The 16,891-nt window shown below is 38.8% G+C and overlaps 1 protein-coding gene across 3 annotated transcripts in view; it reads left to right on the top strand.

Moving 5' to 3' along the window:
* The window catches only part of PARD3B (par-3 family cell polarity regulator beta), a 407,820-nt gene that overhangs the window by 351,745 nt on the left and 39,184 nt on the right, over positions 1–16,891 (top strand). For all 3 annotated transcript variants that reach the window (XM_062004452.1, XM_062004454.1, XM_062004453.1), the window contains one exon: positions 5,270–5,405. In XM_062004452.1, the coding sequence (XP_061860436.1) occupies positions 5,270–5,405 (136 nt within the window). The remainder of the gene's footprint in view (positions 1–5,269; positions 5,406–16,891) is intronic.

Consider the following 16,891-nt stretch of genomic DNA (forward strand, 5'->3'; position numbering starts at 1 on the left):
AAATTGTTCTTTTGAGATTTCTGTAAAAATATTATGAACTATTTGGGGAAAGAAAAGGTTAATGACACTGCTAATTCGTATTATGCAAGGTTCTCTTTCCTTCTCTTTTCCTAATGAGTCTGTAGGAACCGAAGAGTATCATCATCTCTCTTTCTGCTAAAGCCCCTAATGTCAAGAGGTCAGTACTGATGTTACAGGGTCAATAGGACTCATTTTACATCCAGACAAATGGTAGTCATGTGCTGCCCTAGGAGTCTTTGACCTTTTGGACAAAAGTGATTGTACTGCTTTTATGTTAGCCTAAAGAATTGAAAGGTAGGTGATAGTGTATGTTCCACTGAAGCACAGTTACAACTTTTTAGAATATTGTAAAGCAGTTTAAGACGGGAACTTTAGTATACCAGTTCAAATAAGTGTAAATCTCTTCTTCAATGTAGCTTGGTTTCCTGCAGTTCATTTATGATTCTTGACTTTGTATGTATTTATGTACATATGGATAGAGAGAAGCATCTAATGCTTGTTGTGTCAGCTCATCTATACAGACTCTCTCACGATAGTTCTATCTAACTAGGCTCAAAGTCCTGGCTTGGCTGGCAAAAAAGCCCTCTGCAATATTAATGTGTTTAGGAAAACCATTGGAAACAAAATATATATTGCCTCTTTAAATGTATGTTTATATACAGTTTTAAGTGGTTCATCTTACTCTGTATGTGCAACACTTGCTTTTAATTTTGTATTATCTAGAAAGCTGCAGTTAGAAGTCAATAATTTTTAAAATAACATTTTTAACCTAGATGTTTGAAATCCCGATTACCAACTCAGAGGTGGAGCACAGGGGAGATTTTATTGTGCAAAGTCTCAGCCATATGTATTAAATACCAACGATGATGTTTTGATCCTTTAAAAAAAAGTATTCTGTCATACTGCATATATAATGTTATTACTATGGTGCTATACCTCTTCAGAGGTGATGGGATAAAATTTCACTGTCATATTTTACATAATGTTAGAGACAGCTTGAAGCTAGATCCGTGCCAAATGATAGTTTCCTGTTTTGCTTTGGGATGCCTACTCTAATTGTATCATTTGAGTGATTGTTTCATAGCAGATCCTTTTACAGTCACAGTGGGCAAGGTACAACCTGTATAGTGCCTGTGACAGATCCAGGCACAGGGCAGAAGATGGTATTTTCTGGCAGTTGTTTTATCTAGTTGGCAGTACAACCCCAGCAGAGTGGGTTAGAACAATCACTCAGACTTCTTTTTCTCTTTCTTCCAGGCCTGAAGAAAGCTTTGATTTGTGAGGATTGTATCTAGCAAAACTACAGAATGACTAAGAGGGATATGCTTTTTCCTCTTTTGAATGTTCCTGTAGGATTTAAAAAAAAAAAAAAATCCATGCAGTTTGTGCAGCTTATTTGAAGAGCTGTTGAGCATCTTTTGAGATTATTCATGGCTTAGGGTTTTGGACAGGTTTTATTACTGTTTGAAATTAGCATCTGAGTCTTTACTAAACTCTTTGTAAAGTTTCTGAGAGATTTTTCCCCTGTATATTTTTAAACTTCCCCACAAAGCTTCAGGTACTGTCGCAGGCTGCCTCCGAGTCAGTCACCTTACATGTTGCACAATTTTGGGAAGTTGTTCTGAAATCAATTACAAAATGCAGATTGGATGGATCGCTTACAGTTTTGTCATGATAATGGAGAAGTCCATATGTAGATTAAATATTAAAGTCTGGGAACATGTGGTGGTGTTGAGGAATGGCAAATGTCTGGTTGCATGGGTCTCTGAAGAATGTATGGTTCAGGGAGCCGTGTCAGGGAATTGACTTGAACACAAAATTGTAGATATGATGAAGACTGTAATATTTATATTTCCTCTAGGAGGGAACACTACATTAAGTGTAAAGCTATTGTAAAAGGTATCTGTCTGCTAGACTTGGTGAAAAGCTTCAGTAAGTCTCCTTAATATAAATTGACTTTGATTGGAGTACTGTTTTTTTATTTCTTCTGTAAGTTCAGGTTCCTTTTCAATATAAATAATCATGCTTCCGAAACTTTTGAACTGGTATTCATCTGCTTTTTCCCTGTCTGAGATTGCTATCTGATGAACCCAATATTTTTTAATTATGTATTTATAGGCAGATGGGAGAATAGTTTGCAGTCGATGTATGATCTTCTCTGCAAATCTTGGGAAATTATGTTGGGTTTTTTTAATATTGCCTTATCAGTTTCTTTTTTTTTTATTACTGATGACTTCATTCTGTTTGAATTCAATGCTTCAGTTTCTTTGGGGTAAACTAATAGATTATGTATGTGATATTTGCACAACGCTGATTGAATTCATCTGGTGAGTTTGAATGAGGTTCATATATTCACATAATTGTCAGGAGCCAACTTGGAATTCAGAACTGTTTCATGAGCATTGCACAGGGCATCATATCCATCTCACATTACTCAAGAGTGGGTAAAAACTTTCACGGTAAGCTAGAATGCAGCTTTTTCAAAAGCCAATGTCTTTTACATTTGTCCTTATAAACAGTGACGGAGAGCCAGAAAAAAAAAAAAACAAAGATGTGCCACTTTAACTGCTTCCTGAAAAAATGAAGCTGATGCACTGATTGACCCTCTTCCAACTTATTCCCCCCCCTTTTAATAAATTCTGAACCTACTGGCCGTATTTGAGCAGACTTGACTGGTGATTTGATGTTCAAAAGATACCAGATCACTAAGCTTCATGACATTAAGCAGCCTCCTAGATGATTGTCCTTGGCTGGAGAGAAAACTGAAGTGTGAGTTTAGTCCCATTACAGGACACCAGAGAACCCACAGGAGAGAAGCATAGGAAATCAGACTTCACGGAGCTGCTTTTTTCCACAGAGATTATGCTTGTGTTTTTGCACTAATCCAGATGGATGACTTTCCATGTGCTGCTATCTTTCATTCAAATGGTCCTACTCATTCTCATGGTTAGGATTTGTGCTTTAATACGGCATGGCAGAGGTTTGCCAAAGAAAAAGCAGTCAGGCCTGGTCTCTTGATATATATAACCAGCTTGATCTCTGCAGCACCTACTTCCACTTGCTGGCTAGATGGGTGTAACCAGGAGGGAAGTTCACCTACAAGAGGTCTGCAGTAAATGAAACACCTCTTACAGTATATGAATCTCCAATCATTTTAAAAAGGGGTGAAAAAACACAGCCTGTAATGGTATTTTCAGATTACCTCTTCAGCCAATATACACGGAGGTAGAAAGCATGATGTTTCCACTGGTGGCAGGTGCTTATACAGTTCACAGAGAGCTGCTGGGAGCCTGATCAGCTGTAATCAAACTAAGACTCATTGGGTGTATTTCAGTCTTTTCCTCTCTTAGCAGTGCTGCTTTGGGTAATGATATCAGCAAAGCAACAGGGACAATACTTTGGGCCTTGTCTGTTTGTTAGCAGCCCTAATTAAATGCTTTATCTGTGCTCACAAGTGAAGTCAGGGGATTTCACAGGTATTGTATTGCTCAGAGCTGTGGACCAAGCTACATTGTTCTAAGTGATAACCTCCATTAGCTAGTATTCAATCCAGTGTTTTGCAGAATGTAAATAGTTCTCCACTCTTTGACAAGAGTTGGTGCAAAGAACAGAGGTATTTATCTCTGGTAAGAATCAATGGGAAAAGAGAATATGCTTCTTTTATGCTTAATAGTCCACAGAGTTTGTGCAAGATTTCTGCACCGTGTTGGCAGACCATGAGAAAAATTTTGTATGCTCTGGAAGAGTTCAGTAAGTCAGCCAGAGAAGCTTGAAACCTCTGGGTCTTAGTAGAATGGAGAGGCTGGATGACTTAATATGCAGGTAAAGCAAGTAATTTAATTGTTTGATATTTAATGGAAAGATACTGATACTGCAAGTAAACATTTCCAGTCCTGGTTGCATTTTCAGTTGCATTTGCACTCTATGTGGAACTTCTCTTCATTGGTAATTAATTTCCAGCTATTATCTGCTGTTAGATACTAGAAACAACTTCTTATTGAGCTGATAGGTTTATGTCCAATCTTTTGTATGTGCTTTCCAAATTCAGTTTGCTATGTGAATCGTATAAAACACTTCTCTAGGTGCAGGCATACTCATAGTCAAGTGCCATGTGACAAGATGCTTCGCAGGGTCTGTGCTCATGTGAATAAATCTGTATCCATTGTTGATGAGGCAGAGTTAAGGTTGCAGCTTAAGAGAATATATGATGATGTGCTGGAATAACAATGGTTTGGGTTTAGGAGTGGCCACAAATACATTCTATGACAATTCTCTGTGAATGCCAATAAGTGCTACTCAATCATACAGTTTGTATTTACTCCAATGCTGACTAGAGGCAGGACTGGAAATAACTGCGGGAAACTTCAAATTTATTCATTTTAAATGTGGTTGTCTTTTTTTTAAAATTCTTAAGCATTTACAGGATAATTTTTTCTAATCCACTTGGGTATAGCTTGAGCTTCCACAGTTGTACAAGTCCAGCTGTAAGGAATTGGAAGGCTCACCAGGGTCAAAATACACAAATACAGGCATGTGTTTAACTTGATAAACTAAGCAACTCCACTAGCTTTACCACTGCAGTTCACAGTGCATGCAGTTCAGCATACAGTGAGTCTTTGTGAATTACTAAATGGATTACTGTTTAATTACTGCTTCAAAAAAAAATGGTCCCAAGATTTGATAGTCTACTTTCCCATCTCCCTTGACTCCCCTGTATTTTCATGGCTGATGCTTTAGTTCTTTGTGTAATTGACAGAGACTTTGGGTTTTATGAGACAGAACTTTGTCAATATAGTTTATTCTTTACCTTGAACAAATGCGATTTTAGGGAAATTCCACATTTAGCATGGGAGCAAAAGGAAAGTGGGATTTTTTTGGCAGCTTATCATCATCATCATCATAATTATTAAAATATGATAGCCATTTATAGCTGCTCATAGGAATGTTAAAAGTTTCCTTGTACTCCCTCGTCTGTCTGTATACATCTGTTGCCTCTTGTCTTGTACTGGAATTGTTAAATTCTTTGGACAAGGACAGCCTTTTTTAAAAATGGGAATCAAGTTCACAATTAGCAACCAGAAAGCAAAAATAAGGGTGATTATGGGATAACAGAAACTATGCAAGGCAGGAGAATCAAAAGTTCGTAATCCATTTTGTCTCAGGTGTGGCAATTCTGTATGCTTATGTTGGTACCCGGTGTTAGCAATGTATGTACACATGAGATTAGCATTTCTTTTCTTTTCCTCAGTGGCTGCACAGGCGGTGGCAATGCTGATCGTATCCAGAAGTTGCGGAAGGAGTACCAGCAGGCCAGGCGCGAAGGCCTACCTTTCTATGAGGACGATGAAGGAAGAACAGCACCATCTGACTATGACCAGCATTGGGTAGGTCCACAATGTGATGCCAGGTGTTTTTTCAGTGTTCAGGGCTAGCAGAAGGTGTCCGATTTGTTTGTGTTTTCTGGAAACCAGTCGGGAAGGGGGGGGCTGGGCGGGGAGATGGTGTAGAAATGGAGAAATCTTTAATGACAGCCCACCAAAGAAAATATTAATAACCTGAAAACATGGCTAAAATGTAATTTATGTGTTCACCGTGTTTGAATTAGACACAGGCTTTGTTTCTTTAGGCCCAAGAAACACAGTCATTGCCCAGCTTTGTCACATGGGGTAGCATCAAGTCTTTTCAGCAGGATTTATGGTGCTCTGCCAATTCACCCAGTAATTCCCTGGGTGAATGAGAGCATTAGAAGAGCAGACTTTCACTGTGCTTAGCTGCAAAGTGACAGGGAGGAAGTGCAGGCATGCCTGCTCCTTCATTTCCTTCTGCACACTGGGCAGCAGCAACCTGGTCTCAATATATCCTCAGTAACTTTTATAGCACAAAAAATGGAATCATTTGCTCCTCTTCCCTCAAAAAGTCTTAGACTAGTCTACGAGCACTACAAAACTGTTATAAACATGCTCTATTCCCTTTTTACATCTAGAAGTCACACTTCATGGAGATGTGTTATCTATCTGCCCCACTACTGAAGAGTAACCTGTGGTAGAACCAGAGATTAAATCATGACTGCCGGATTTTTCAATGTGGTAGTCAAGAGCTCAACCTGAGCAGGTTTTAGAGTTGGACTCTCTCTAGAAGTAATTGTAATCAACCAGGTTTCAAAAACATAACTTTGATAGGATGCAATTTAGGCTAAAATTAAAATTTTAGTTTAAAAATAGACAAAATTATGTTAAAATCTTAAGAATCTAAATACACTTGAAATTTCAATTAACATTGATTTTAGTGTTCTCCAAACTATCAGTGTGAATGCTGAAGTGAAATTTGTGATGATTGGGGTTGCAATCAAAAAAAACCCTACTTGAGACTAGACTTTGTTGCAATCACAGAGAGATAGAGTTAAAAGGGGCATTTTTACATAAATTATCATATATATTTGTTCATTAACCCCCAAAATACTGTTGTATGTGTTATTCTGATTCAGTTACCAAAAGTCACTAGCAGCAAACTGATTTCTTTCCTTAGAGCAGTTACCTTTAATCTACTGCCCTAAATTTTCTGAATTTTTGTGAAAAATTTGGGAATCTATGTAGCTGCCGTTCTTCTTCTGAATAGCTTTTGTAAACTAAAATGAGAATATACATCAAATGTGTCTTTCTTTTGAAATTATATGGCATGATAAGTGTCCTGACTGGGCCAGTGGTATGTCTTCAGCAGCCTGAGGATTTATACTTCTTATCTGAAACTGATGAAGCTTTATTAATTCTCAGAGGTTAAGATTTATGGTCCAGTGTAGTTTCCTAAGATTCACAAAGGTTTCTTCTGGGTAATCGTTTCTAAGCCTTTCCTATTAGGTATAATGCCCAGAGATTACTGATTTCCAAAGCTTTGCTTTTTCTGTAAGGCAACTTCTTAATAATCAGAGCACCTGAAAGGGAGCTTTAAGTATCTCAGACTTGAACTGATTAATAACAGTGACACCAGGATTGTTTCCTTTAGTTCTTCCAATGCTGAATATTTTTAAATGTTTTTGTTGTGAGAAATGGTAGTCTGCTGAAAAATAAGAGTTTACTCTGAGGGCTTTAATTCCCTGAAGTTTGTTGCTGTGACGGTTGCTCTTACTGAAATGGTTTACAAATACTTTTGGTCTCTTCACTGCAACAATATCATCCATTGATCCATCCAGCTTTGATTTGTAGGCACTGTCTTTCAGTCTGGTGACAGCTTGCTCTCTCTTGACTCCTCGCTGAAATTTCTACTCTCACATGTAGTTTTACCCTTAAAATACATATGTTACATCAATCCATTCAGGCACAAAAGAAGGAACCAAAATAGAGTCACAATATTACAAAGAAAATAAATGTAGCAAAGCATCTTGCCAGAAGAGTCTTCAAGGTATCTTTTTTAAGCGATGTCACGTTTCCTACCTTGGGCTGCTGACCCTCAGCAGTACTTTGGTAACGCAGATTGAACAACAGCTGATTTTTTACACCTTTACCCATCAGTAAAGAGGCATACTGATAGCTAATTAAATAGTTTTAAAGAAATTTAGACTTACTCCAGTCTTCAGGATGTAAGATCTTTCTTTAAAGAATTTACAAACATTTGAGGAGAAGGGAAAACTCCTGGTATAAATTTTCTTCCTTCTCACGGGAGGTTATGGCACCAAGGAACTTGCAGCTGGAAACAAGATGCTGGGTGTCCCTATGTATTTTTAATACTCGATTATTTCCTTTTATGCTTTTGTCAGTCAGCTGTTTTACCTAAGCCAGCTTTCCTAGAAGATGTCTTTGTGATGTACAACAGCTGCTATAATCACTTCCCACCATCTCATGAAACACGCAGAAAAGTTGGGAAATAACAGAGGATAATTTGAGAAGACGCTATCACATTGCATATCAACAGCCTCAGAAGTGGACCCTGGTTCTTGTCCTCCAAAAAAGTATCTGAGAACTCATGAGGCAAATTTCTGTCTGATAAAGCTAACATTGACAAGTGGTCTTTAGCTGACACTGTAATGGGACACATTTTCTAACAGAAGGGGTATTTCTAACAATCTATTTTTTTTAAGTGAGATAAATCAAGTTAAAGCGCAGAGCCGGCTGAAAGCTAGCATTGTAAAGGAAAATGATCTCATGACAGGCAATTGGGATCCATAAATGTTTTAAAAATAAGGTCAAAAATTCATTTTAAATAGGCCTGCTATTCTCTCATCATCCATTCCTCCTCCCTGCATCCATTTTCCAATTCTTCTCTGTTCTTCTCATCTGTTGCTGGATGAATGTTTTGCTCTCTTGCGCCTTCATTCTCTCTCCCTTCCCCACAGTCTGTTCTGTTTGTCAGTGACTGAATAATTCAGTTTAGTGTGTCTCCATAAACAGACACATGTATATAGCACTGTCTGTGCCATAGAGACAGAGCCTTTGAAATTATTTTCCAGTTCCTTGTGCTTTGGTTTGTTGTTGAGTTTTGTATCCTTTGGACTCCTCCTTGCCCCTGCCATGCCCCTCTCAGGTTTATAACTAGGATAAATTATAAGCCAAATTCTATAGGGTGGATCACAAGAGTTAAAGTGAAGCTCAGGTAGTTAATTAAAGAACAGACTGATGGTAAGTATAAATATTGTCTAGGAAAATGAATGTCTGGTGTTGTCAGAGGACTCTGAGATTACCCTGAAATTTTCTGACAGCTAGAATATATTGGGAAGTGTCAGCTCAAGACAGAGTTTAAGCATGTGCATACATACTAATGTCTTAGTGGGTCATGAAATTGTCAAAGTGCTCATGAGTGTGTCCTATACAAACCTAATCCATGTCTAGAGAAAGAGACATAATGTATTTACGTAGTGTTGTCATATACTCCAGTATCAGTCAGACCTGGGAGACCTATGTAAGCAATAAGCTACAAGAACTTAGTCTCTGTGGGAATTGTAGGGCTTATTCATGGTGCACTCATTTTTGGGGCTTTACAGTCACAGCAATAGCAGGTCATGAGAAATAGCAAAGGAGCTGTCAAGACAAAGCTGTGGAGTTAGCATCTGCACTTATATTTAAGGGCATTTAAATAATGAGGAATTAATCATCTATTTGAGGATTTACTTGGATTGTCTTACAGACTTTGTACAAATCCAGTTACTTAAAACATCAATTATTCCCTTCAGATGGCAGTAAATACTTTAAACTTCACCTTTTTTAATGTATGTTCAAGAGCTGCACGTAACACTGGCCACATTGCAAATAGTTATTCACCTGTTAGTGACCACATTAGCTTAATCATACGTGAAGTGGTTCTAAAAGCCATTTCCTTATTGCAGATCAGATTTGCAAGCTGATAACCTAAAGATATAAGAAAATCTGTCTCTGGATACTAGCTGTGAACATTTTGATTGAAACAAATCCATAATGTACTGAGTTTTGTCAGTTCCCAGTTGAGAGTATGAAAGAAGAATCATGCCTGTCTGTGTTAAAGGCCAAGTACTTTATTGTGTGTCTGGCAGAGAGCCAAACCTAAAAATCAACCAGAACCAAAAAAAAAAAAAAAAGAGCTTTAAGAACTGCATTATTTTTCCATAATGCGTCGAAGGGGTTCTATATTTGCTTCAGGATGAATTAGGAGCTGTTTGTACTTTTCATGATCAATTAATTCCAGGTTCAGGATGTTGCGTTTCAGTAGGTTATGTTTCCAAACTAAACATTCATTTGTGTTGGAACATGGTGAGAAACCAATGTTCCAACTTCTAGAGTAATAACATTCCTGTCTTCTAGCGCAATGAGAGAAGCTGACAATTTTATGTACTATGTGAAGCCATATAGCAGAAACTGCTGTGAATTCCAGACTCTCTAAGCCTGTTAGTAGAACAGACTGTTAGTAGAAAATATTTTTTAAAAAGAACAATAATTTACTTAAATAGAATAGAAAACCATAGCTCAAAAGTACTTGTGTTTATGTTGCTAAAATATTATTTGAATATGTAAAACATTTTATTAATATGATTAACTTACCAATCAAGAACTTTTTATGGTCACTACTTATGTCTGTATAAGGAAGATTTTAGATGGGAGTATATTTTAAAGAGCTATTCAAACTAAGCAGCGGGATTTTGAAATTTACACTCTGGCTTTACCCCCACCAAACCTCACGTGAAAAATAAACTATTCCATATGCAAGGAGAGCCAAATTCAATTCTGTTAACACTGGTAATAAAGAGTGGCTCTCAAAACTTGTTTAGAGTTATGCCTACTTACACACAGGTTGAATTTGGCATAGATTATCTGAAACAGAAGGGAATCTGAAACGTGTGTCTTCATGCTAACACTATGTACACACTCTTATTTACCACGTGAAACAGTTCTGGTGCAATATGTCATCTTATCAAAGACCATTGGTACTGTTAATACCCTACATTATGTGAATTCCAGAAACGCATCATGTTATGTCTTCCACTAGGCACCTTGTCACACAGCTGCTTTTCATTGTATTTCAACACAGAGGGGGTGATTCTGAGGAGAACAAACACTCAGCATTTCTCTTACTTCATCCAAGTAGTTGAAAGAAATCAGATAAAACCATGTGATGCTGGCAGGCTGTGGACATCCTTGTAAGCTCGCAGCATTGAGAGGTTCCACATTAACATGTGTGCTAGCAGTCATGTCCCTCGCAGTTAGGAGAGGTTCTTCTGATGTTGTCAAAATGGAGAACTTGAGTGGGACATCACAGAGATCATGACAGCTGCCACAAATCATGTTGATATGATATATGATGTGATGTGATATGATATGATATGATATGATATGATATGATATGATATGATATGATATGATGGGCCGTAGAGGTTTTCTGTAGTATATCTTATTCCTAATTTGCCGGTAATTTTAGGGAGGCAAGAAACAAACCTCTAACCAGTAATTATATTGATGAGGGGACTTAATGAATAAACAATGCATGCTATATAGTATACTGAACGGTTAGTGCACTTGTGCATATAGACAAGCCATAGCTCTGCAGCTTTTATCCTTTGGGGAACAGTTGAATGGTCACAGAAATAGCATCTTCATAGCTAGGCTGTAACCTGGCTTCACTGCAATTCTGAGAAACACAATAACTGCTTCTTTGCAATTTGCATCAGTTTTGGAAATCTTCTGCCAGTATAGATTTTAACATTTTTTCTGTCTACTTGTTGCTCACTCCATAGGTGACAGTGTGGCCACTTTCCCTGAACACATATGCACACTGTCAAATCTCAGGCAATCACCACATGAGGAAGGTGTAAGAGGACTGAAATTTTAACACCGAGCCTTTGCATGTGGGGTTGCTAAAGCTAACACTTGCACTTCAGACTCTCCCTTACCCTCAGTGATACATACTTCTCCATGACAGCTTGGTCACAACCTCTAGTAGGTCAGTGCCTCACATACTCTAGAATGAAATGATCTCCCCATGGGTCCGACTACAAGGGTGAGGGGAAAGTAGATTTCCTTTTAAAATTGACCTCCTTTTCCTCAAGCCATTAGTAAGAGGCCTGCTTCAGCTTCTGGAAAGGGACCTGAGTTACAACAATGCTCATTTTTTAGTCACAAGACAAGTCTTTAGTACTATTGAAATTCATGGCTGAAACTAAGCATGCACTTAGGTATTTATGAGATAAGACCTGAAATCAGGCCTCAAACTTGACCCCTTCTTAGGGCACAAGCTTTTGCTTTTACTATCTGATGCATTTATCAAATAGATGCTGGCAGGTTTGACTTCTTTTTGAATTCTGACAGCCTAATCTCCCTGGATTGTGTTCTTGTTCAGTTTGCTGCTGATTAAAAAGAAATCTGTTCCCTAAAAATTACTAATGATCCAAAGAGTTGCCTAGGTATTGCTGTCCCAGGCAGCACTCTGTTTCTTAAAGATACTGGTCACTGTCCAGCTCTGCCTGCTAGGGATAACATCCCCCTAAAACAGCAGTTTTGACAAAGGACTGCAAAATTTGTCCATTTAACATAATGGAAAGCAGAATGACCTCAATGAGGCAAACGGCAACAGTTGTCCAGCATGTTCAGAACAGGGTCCACCTTGAAAGAAGCTGGGTCAAGCAAGAGAGCTATGATGCAGCACTTTATTGCAGCACAAGACTAAGATGGAGGCCTTGGGTCTTCTTGAGTTTTGCTGAAGTTTCTCACTACAAAATGTATTAGCAGAACTGCTTGTTAAATGTCTTGCTAGGCACTGTTTCAGCAGTAAGGGTGTCAGTGCTCTGGCTACATTGTTGTCTTGCAGTTAAACCACTAAAAAGTTCAAGATTTCTTCACAGCCAAGGTGTGAAAAGTAATTAGAATGCATCACTGGGTGCTGGGTATAAGCAATTATCTGTGAATATATAAAAGCTCCCTTTTTCTCAACAAACAGGCGACATTGTTGTAATTATTTAAAATGAAAAAGAAAGTGACTCAGACATGGAGAGATTGGGCAGATAACTTTATTAGTTCCCTAAGGTCTGTAGTGCAGATGCTAATATGGGAAAAGAGAACTCCATTTATCTTGTAAGGCTGGAACTGTACATGAGTTTTTTGCACAAGGACAACTCTTTTCCACTTTCAACCTCAACTCTGTTAAAGAATATTTGGGAAAAGGAGTGCTAGCACATTCTTGCTTGCTCGGTACAGGATCCAACTATGTCGCGTTCCTTCTATTGAATGTGATGAGGTTTGAGAAGTTCTACAAAAGTTAATGATTTAATTTTTTACTTTTTTTTTGCCTTTGATTTTCTAGACTTTTTTTAATGTTCTTGCTTTGTTTAGTGAATTGAATTTGTTAGCAGGACTTTCCCAATGCAGAAGGAAGTCTGATAAAATGCTGGCATTGGGCAACCTAATCTGAAGGCTTGATTTAGATTTTTAATTTTAAAAAATTACAATTTTTTTGTGTTTTTGAGACATTTGCAACTATAACTTGTAACTTGATCTAGGTTAACCTGCTTTGGCAGGGAGATTGGACTAGATGATGTCTAGAGGTCCCTTCCAACCCCTACCATTCTGTGATTCTGTATTTATTAACACTAAGAGAGCAAGAGTAGCAAATAGTGCTGTCAGTGATTTTGCTGTTTTTTCCTCATCAAATGGCTTGGTTCTACTGCAATAAGTGTCACGTTACCCAATATTAAGTAGAGCCATTCGAGCTGAAGTGTATGTCATAAGTCCTGTATGATAGAAGATATTGAGTATTCTGTAATCCAGATGATATTGGGATATTCGCCTTCCAAGCAGAAATATGAGTTCTGGCCCTGATGCCTCCAAGGAGGGGTCCTGCTATTCAAGGCAGATGATATGTGGGTAATCTAGTGTCCCAGAGTAGCAAAGATTCATATAGTATGTCAAATTCAGCATGTATTTTGTGAATGCATTCAGTTGAGCAAAAGGTCAAATACTGGTATCTCTTTTAAAATGCAGTCTGGTCACCAGTTGTAAGATTTTCCTACGTTGAGTCCATTCATCTGTTTTCTCGATAGGCTGGAAGTAATGATTGTCAAAATTACTATTGCATATTGCACTCCTGTGTTAGGAAGACCAATGCTGCATATGGCAACAAATGATGGCACTGGCTGTCAAGGAACATGGACTCTGGGGAGGCCTGCACTGGACATATGCTTTACACCATCAGATATTGCACATAAAGTCCGAGTAGCAGATACTTACTGTGAAATTACAATACAACTGAAAACAAAGTGATCAAATGGGGATTCTGAGGAGACACAAAAGTTTCTTGTATTGCAGTAAGCACTATTATATCCAATTATATTGTATACTACATAATGTGGTGATAACTTCTTCAAGATAGGATAAAAAAATATAATTTGAAGTACATAAAAAATGTGCCTTCTATCCCTGATCTACCATCATTGAAGCAAAGTTATTCTAAATTCAGTCTTTCCTTTGGAATGATTATAGGGGAATTTAGCAAAATACTGGTACCCACCAGTTGATCAGCATTAACATTTACATTTGCATTTGAAGCTAATTTTCGAAGTATTTATCTTAATTTGCTAGGAAGATACCTGTCAAGTTAGCAAGTAAACTGTAATTTGGTCACTGAGGTGTTTACACGGATTAATAGATTTCTCTCTTAAGCATATGCTCCTGGGTTTGAAATAATAGCTATACTGTGTAGTAGCATGACCCCACTTGAGTTTCACACACACATGCATAAAATCAAATTCCATCACATTTTAATGCAAATTTTACCTTTGCAAGTGATGGCCCAAAAAGAATGAGTTTCCATGGTAACCTTAGGGAACACATAACCTGTTTATCATAACTTCTCCATGAAGCAAGACAGGGGGTGGGAAAAATGATTTGATGTCAGGTCTTTTTTTCTATAGACAGCATTCTGGTGTAGCATGTATAGAGGATTCAGCAAAATTCTCCCATACTGTCCTAAATAAACTTTTTTCCCTTTCTCAGAACAGAAGCAATCATATGGAACAACATAGCAGGGAACTGCAATGGGCAGCATTCAAAACTATTAACTGACCTTTCAACTGTTGTCTATAGTTTGACAACTAGGTCAACATTTTGAAAGACCAATCACAAATTGAAACAAGATCTCATGAGTTTCAACAAGGACAAGTGCAGAGTCCTGCATCTGGGAAGGAACAACCCCATGCACCAGTACAGGCTGGGGCTCGAACTGCTGAAGAGCAGCTCTGCAGAGAGAGACCTGGGAGTCCTGATTGATAATAAACTAAATATGAGCCAGTAAAGTGCCCTCGTGGCCAAGAAGGCCAATGGCATCCTGGGATGCATCAAGAAGAGTGTGGCCAGCAGGTCGAGGGAAGTTCTTCTCCCCATCTACTCTGCCCTGGTGAGGCCTCATCTGGAGTCCTGTGTCCAGTTCTGGGCTCCTCAACTCAAGAGGGACAGGGAACTGCTTGAGAGGGTCCAGTGCAGGGCCACCAAGATGATCAAGGGTATAGAACATCTTTCATGTGAGGAAAGACTATGGGAACTGGGGCTGTTTAGTCTGGGGAAGAGGAGACTGAGGGGTGATCTTATTAACATTTATAAATATCTAAAGGGTGGGTGTCAGGAGGCTGGGACATCCCTCTTTTCTATAGTAGATAGTAACAGGACAAGGGGTAATGGGATGAAGCTGGAACACAAAAAGTTCCACTTAAACATAAGAAAAAACTATTTCACTGTGAGGGTGACAGAGCAGTGGCACAGGCTGCCCAGAGGGGTTGTGGAGTCTCCTTCCTTGGAGGTCTTCAAGACCCGCCTGGACATGTTCCTATGTGACCTGGTCTAGGTGAACCTGCTTCTGAAGGGGGGTTGGACTAGATGATCTCTAAAGGTCCCTTCCAACCCCTACCATTCTATGATTCTGTGATCTCTTCTATCACTTTTCCTTTCTTTGCTTTCCCTCCATGCTTTGTGTTTGGCCCCCAGGTTTCCCTGTTGCCTTTCAAAGGCACTTAAAGTTTTTTGTTTTCTTGGTCTTTCACTTCATTGATAAAAGTACCATTTGAAAAATGCCTTGAAATATCTCTGGGCTCCTACATTGTAGAGCTACCACAGAAAAGAATATATTGATTATGCTTCATATTTAGTGCTGACTTTCAGAGTTGAGGTGGTGGCTTCTTGGAACTGCCATTTAGTGAGGAGTGAGTTTGATGGCTGCAAGCATCTGCAAGGTTGTATTTTTCCTGCAGATCCACAGTGACTCCTGGCTAAAGGAAGGTATGTCTGCAACAGTATTTCAAGGTCATGAGGAGTAAGGAACAGATGTTGAGGTTTTTCAGAATGCTGCTTTGAAGTGCCGTTTAGGAGTCAACTGACAAGACTGACCCTATAGACAGTGATTTTTGGGACTGGAACACAGAGGAACTATTGCCCACAGTTACCCATCTGGTATCCATATGATACCAGCAAACACAGACAGTACCAAATCACAGAGAAACTGTACCAACTGCTAAATTGGTATCAGCAAGCAAAGAAGGTCGCCACCCAACAGCAGTTGCAAGCAGCAGAAACAATGTCTGTAACATTTACAGACTGGTATCTGAAGATCCGGAGGAGCCTGATGCCACAGCATATGGAAAGCAATTCTTCTCTCTAAGCCGGCTTATGCTGATGTTGTTTACTCAGTATTAATCCAGGTTTGGGGTACTTTTTTTTTGTTGACCATATTGAATTTGCAGTGTGGAGAGCCTTTGTCATGATGCCATTGAGAGAATGCCTGTTTTTAGTGGCATCTATGTTTAACAGGATTAAGGTGGATTTAATACCCTGTGCTACAGACTAACCATTCAAATTCTAGGAGTACTGTTCCAGAGTGGTGTCAAATCACAATGGAAGGAGCTGGGGTTAACTTTTAACTCTGTGACGATTTACTCTCTGCTGGGTTTTTTTTTTATGTGAATTATTCTTCAGGAGAGCTGTGGCAGAGGGTTGTTTCCCAGTTTTATTGCCATCTTCCTCTTCTTGCCATTGTTCTTTTTTCCCCCTTTTTCCTCCTTTTCTTCTCTTGAAGCAGTGTGCTGGCTTGTACAGTTGCTAAGTGTTTAGAATGTAATAATACAACAGTGAGAGATTTAGTGCCTCTAGGTGCTACTCCTTCGACTCCTGAGGACCTCCAGCAAGGCATGATTTTCTAGACAATGAAAGACTCGCTCTCCCCTGTGAAGCCACTTGCCTACAGGAAGCTTTTCACTGTCTATTTCCACTGCTTGCTCTGCAATTTAGTTCTATGCCCTACTATTTCCTCCTTCCCTCCCTCTTTCCTTTCCTGAGATACACATGCATATACCCCCCGTGCATACATTCAGCACCAACGCCAGATGTAGGTATATACAACAAAATAGCATTATCTCAATGTATGCTTTAAAACTCTC

The sequence above is a fragment of the Colius striatus genome, chromosome 11 (assembly GCF_028858725.1).
Source record: "Colius striatus isolate bColStr4 chromosome 11, bColStr4.1.hap1, whole genome shotgun sequence".
In the NCBI taxonomy this organism is placed as follows: Eukaryota; Metazoa; Chordata; class Aves; order Coliiformes; family Coliidae; genus Colius; species Colius striatus.